Consider the following 5,005-nt stretch of genomic DNA (forward strand, 5'->3'; position numbering starts at 1 on the left):
CCCCCCCACCTGACAGGTGAGGAATTAGACCCAGCTCAGAGAGTCTAATATGCTCAAGGACACAGCTTAAAAAAAGAAAGAGCAGACTGAAACCCGCATGTTTGAATAGGCCCATGCTTTTTCTGCTGTACTCAGTGGGTGGGGGCCCTGGGAGGCCTCCTGTCCAGACACCTCATTTAGGGGCTCACCCATAAGATGGGAGCCCCCAGAGGGAAAGGGTTTTATCTGTTCTGTACAGTGTTGTCTTGTCAGTGTCCTGCATAGGACTCAGCACATAATAGGTGCTCAGTAAATACAGCTAAATGTGTGAAAGAATAAGTAGATGAGTAAATGGAGAAACTGAGGCCCCAAGAGACGAAGAAATCTGGCCAAGCCACCGGTCTAGGAAGTTTTTGTGTCTGACCTGCATTTACCCACAGCCAGGCACCTTCCAGAGAGTAAGGTGCCTGAGACAGGAACAGCATAGTGGCCTCCCCATGGGGGCCAAATGCTGGGCTAACAGGTGGCAGGGCTGGGCTGAGTCAGCCCCAGGGACAGGGAAGAGCCATTAGCAGAAGCAGCCTCCCCAACACTCAGTTCTGAATCTAAGAGTTGGGTCTCTAAATTTGATGGGCCAGGGACACCCTGCATCCTCCAGAGTGGGCCTCTTCCCTGGCCTGGCAGGGAATGAAGGTCAAGTGGCCCCACCTGACAGACACGGCTGTGGCCTAGACCCTGTTGGATCAACATGGCTGTGTGTACAGACAACACCCAATCCTTACACTCAGGCCACAGTGAGTGGAGAGGGACAGGCTCTGGGCCAGAGCTCCCTGAGGCCTGGCCTGGTTCCAACAGACAACTAACTCACTGTGTGACCAGCTAGGTCACTGGTCTCTCTGAGACCCAGGATTCTCATCTGAGAAGTGAAGGATTTGGCTGGAGAGCCCCCAAGGCCCTGCCCTGTCCTCTAACCATTGGGTCAAACCAAGGCTTAACCACTGGACTAAGTGGCCTCTGTTGATTACTCTATCATCTCTGACCTTGAGGATTCACAGGCCAGTTGCGGGAATAATCTGTTACATCCCTTAACTCAGGATGCATTTTCCCCTTTAAGGGAAGAAGGTGTCCAGGTCCCAGGCCAGCTCACAGATGTCTGGCTTACCCTCTAATACATCCAAATCTGGTGCTTACAAAGAGGTGTGAGAGAATGCAAGCTGTGTAGCCAGCAGGCTCTGCTGCTTTCTAGCTGTATAACCCTCACCATCTTTTTCTGTAAATGACAACAGCAATTCTTACCTTGCAGGGGACAGAAGGACTGGAGAAGATGTATACAGGTCCCTGATACATAGGCACACCCAATACTTGGTTGGATGAATAAGTACAGAATAAGTGCATGCATAATTCGTTTTCTTAACAGGGCCAGAATTGGTTCTTGGTATATTGGTGATGCTGTTCTTATGTATAAAGCACAGATATACATATAGAATATAAGTAAATATGTTGCATATCTGTGGTATTTAAATTTCATGTAGAAGATTAAGAAAAAATGCCTAAAAAGCCTCCTTGGAACAAATATATATTGAAATATATTGTCTTAATGCAAGATTTGGTCTGCACTCCACATCCCACCTGAGCTTCCACATGTCCTCTTCCACCTGCCTAAACTGCCTCTCATCACCTCAGCCACTTGGAAAAAAGCTAACATTTACTGTGCATCTACCGTGTGCCAGATACGGGGCTAAGTTCTACATACATGTCATCTCATTTAATTCTCCCCGTGTCCCCTGAGCTAGTGAGTGGGTGAGAGTATAAACTCTGGGTCCAAGTCCTGGCCCTGACACACACTAGCTGGGTGTCCTTAGGCAAGTTACATACATCTTGGTACCTCGGTCTCCTCGGTCTCCTACTTCAGAGGGCCTCTGTAAGGATTAAATGAGTAAATATACAAAATGCACTTAGAACAGTGTCTGGCCCATTAAGTACCATACAGGTGTGTTCAGATGAGCAAGCTGAGGCTCAGTGGGTTTGCACAATCTACTTGACGCCCTACTACTAATTAGTAATAAAACCAGGAGAGGATCCTACTCTGATGCGTGCCTGGGCTTTTAACCCCTATGCTATTTTCAGCTGCTACCTCCTCCAAGAAGCCTTCCTAGATTTCTTCATGTCTCCACAGGCCAATGTCTGAGTCTCTCTCACAGCTCTAACTACTCTGGCTTATCAAGATCTACTTCTGTTATGGAGCCTTGAACTCCTCCAAGATTGTGCTGATCAGCCTTCAAGTCCTCAGGGCATAGACAAAGCTGGTCCAGAGGAGGAAGCGCATGAGGGTTTACTGAGCAAATGAATAATGATGAAATAGTGCCCTCCACTTATGGCCCCTACCAGCTTCCCCCATCCTGCCCCACTGACCTGCAGCTCTCCTTTTTCAAGGGCTCCACAGTGAGGTAGTACAGGTCTCTGGAGAGGTGATATGGGTCCCATTGGGGTGGCCCCTGGGTTCTGGCCTTGATGGACCACAGAAGGCCAAGGAGCAGCAGCAGGCCACCTGCACCGCAGCAGAAGAAGCTGATGGACCTGAGCAGGTTTCTGAGGGCCTCAGGTTCAGGGTGTCCAGTGGGTGAGGCCGGCTGGCCAGGCTGGGCACCTGTATTCTCTTCACTCCACCAAGCAAAACAGAGTATTCCAGCCACGAGAACCACCGTGCCACTGACCGTCATGCAGTAGCGGAGGGTGGAGGCCACACGGCCCCTGTCACAGGTCTGGACGTGGAGAAGGACAGACGAGAGTAAATGGGCATGTGAGAGACCTGCTGGATACTGAGACCCAGGTTTTAGTCCTCCTCCACCTGAAGTCACTGTGCAACCTTGGAGAGTCATTTGAGTCCTCTGTGCCTCAGTTTCCTCATCAGTGAAATGGAGATTGTGTTCTCAACTTTGCAGGGCTGTCTTGAAAGTCACAGAAAATGTGTCTAAAATTCCCAGCACCATGCCTAAGACCCAGTAGCTCAGTAAGTGTGGCCATGTTCACTCCGGGCCCTTCTCCAGGCCTCAGAGGTCTCATCTGCCTGGTGGGCATAAGACCCCATTGTGCCTACCATGGCAGGGAGGGAGGAGAGTGAACACATGTTGGGTCCACAAGGCCTGCCGGGATTGGGGCTTGCTGGTTACTCATTGCCTCGCTTCACCCCGGTCACAATCCCGAGAGGTCGACACTTAAATCTCCATTTGACAGGATGACACTGAAACCCAGAGTAATAAAGGAGCAAGTGCGATGGAGGGCACTGAGAAGTCTGAAGTTGAAATTCATGATAGAAAACAAAATTGTGCAAAAAGTTGTGCAAAGTCACCATGGCCTTATTTATAATAATCCTAATTTGGAAAGAGCCTAAATGTCCAGCTCTAGGGAAATGGCATGTAAACCATGGCGTAACCTCTAGATGGAATATTAATGACTGATTTTTTAAGAATTTAGCTCAGCTCAAATGTTTAATGGGGAAATGCTCATGATGGCTTCCTTTTTCAGCTTAATAACATAATCATGTACACAGTGTTATTTCAATTAAATAAAGAAAAGTGCACAGGAAAAAAAGAAAAAACACTGGGAGGGAACCTGGCCCCACGGATCATACAGACAGGAAGAGGCTGAAACCCAAGTCCATGTTGTGCCCTAAGCCAACCTCTAGGCCATGGTACATGCTGTTTTCTCTCCCTGCTAATTTGCTTTTATCTCCCCTCAAGGCTTAACTTGGCCCCCACTCAAGAAGACTTTGCTGGTGACGCTTTAAACACCCACGTCCCCTGGGCCTTCTTGGACCGCGGCACTTATCTGTGTTTAATTTCTCCTTTGCTGTCCCTATTGGCCCTGTTCACTGCTATATCTCCCAGTGCCTGGCACATAGTAGCTGCTCAATAAACATTTGTTGAAGAAATTCTCTTAAATGAAGGAAAGTGTTGCTGGGCAAATGCTTGTTGTCTAAAAAGCCTACCCCACAGCTAGGAGAAGCAGGTGAGGGGAGGGAACACAGGAGTCCAGCTGCTCCAGCACCCAGCCGTGGAACAGAGGCCTGGCTTTAGTGCCCACCCTGCAGCACACCAGATGTGTCCTGGGGTAAGCTTCCCAACTGCTCTGGGCCTGCTACCTCATTTGAAATGCCAAATGGGGTACATCTGAAAGATACTCTGCTTCAAAGCCATTCAAAGGCATGCTCTTAGGGAAGTGGTGGGACATGGCACAATGTTCAAGATACAGTAGCTGAAGCTATCAATAGGGTATGTTCCCACCAGAGGTGTTGGGGAGGGGAGGAATAGGGAAAGGGGATTAAGAAGTACAAACTTCCAGTTATAAAACATGTCGTGGGGATATAAGGTACAATGTAGGGAATAGAGTCAATAACATCATAATAACTATGTACAGTGACAGATGGTTACTAGATTTATGGTGGTGATCACTTTGTAAGGTACATAAATGTTGAATCACTATGTTGTACACCTGAAACTAATATAATACTCTATGTCAACTATAATTTAAAATAAATTAATTTTTTTAAAAGGGCATCTTCCCGAATGTGTTTTAAAATGTGTGCATGTGCATGCGTGAGAGAATGTATCCTTGTAACATGGTGCTCTAGGAGAGGACCTTAATCTTTCAGAGCCCCCAGACCACCAAAAGCATATAGAAAAAAAAAACTACCATTTGTAAATTACCTGCAGTTCTCTGCCTATGAATCTGTCTTTGGGGCAAGTATCTCCTGTCTCCAGCTGAATGTATTTTCATAGGGGGTGGGAGAAGAACCTGACTACTCTCTCCCCAAAGTCAGACAGCTGGAGAAACCAACTTAAAAGACTAACCAGCGGATCAATGACAATAAGCTCTGGACTGCATATTGCAACATTTGACAGTTACCCTTCACACTGAGCGTCATCACATCTGACTCAACCACAACAGGGCAGGAAAAGAAATTCCTGCTTTGCAAATGAGCAGATGGTGCCCAAAAAGGTGAGAGACTTTGCCCAAAGCCAGATAC

At 47.6% G+C, this 5,005-nt stretch overlaps 1 protein-coding gene across 1 annotated transcript in view; it reads right to left on the reverse strand.

Annotated features, from left to right (window-relative positions):
- Positions 1-2,360: 2,360 nt before the first annotated feature.
- Positions 2,361-5,005, reverse strand: part of TMEM61 (transmembrane protein 61) — a 4,709-nt gene continuing 2,064 nt past the window's right edge. The window contains exon 2 of the mRNA XM_023536811.1: positions 2,361-2,741. Within this exon, the coding sequence (XP_023392579.1) occupies positions 2,361-2,741 (381 nt within the window). The remainder of the gene's footprint in view (positions 2,742-5,005) is intronic.

The sequence above is a fragment of the Pteropus vampyrus genome, unplaced genomic scaffold, assembly GCF_000151845.1.
Source record: "Pteropus vampyrus isolate Shadow unplaced genomic scaffold, Pvam_2.0 Scaffold170, whole genome shotgun sequence".
NCBI classification, from domain to species: Eukaryota; Metazoa; Chordata; class Mammalia; order Chiroptera; family Pteropodidae; genus Pteropus; species Pteropus vampyrus.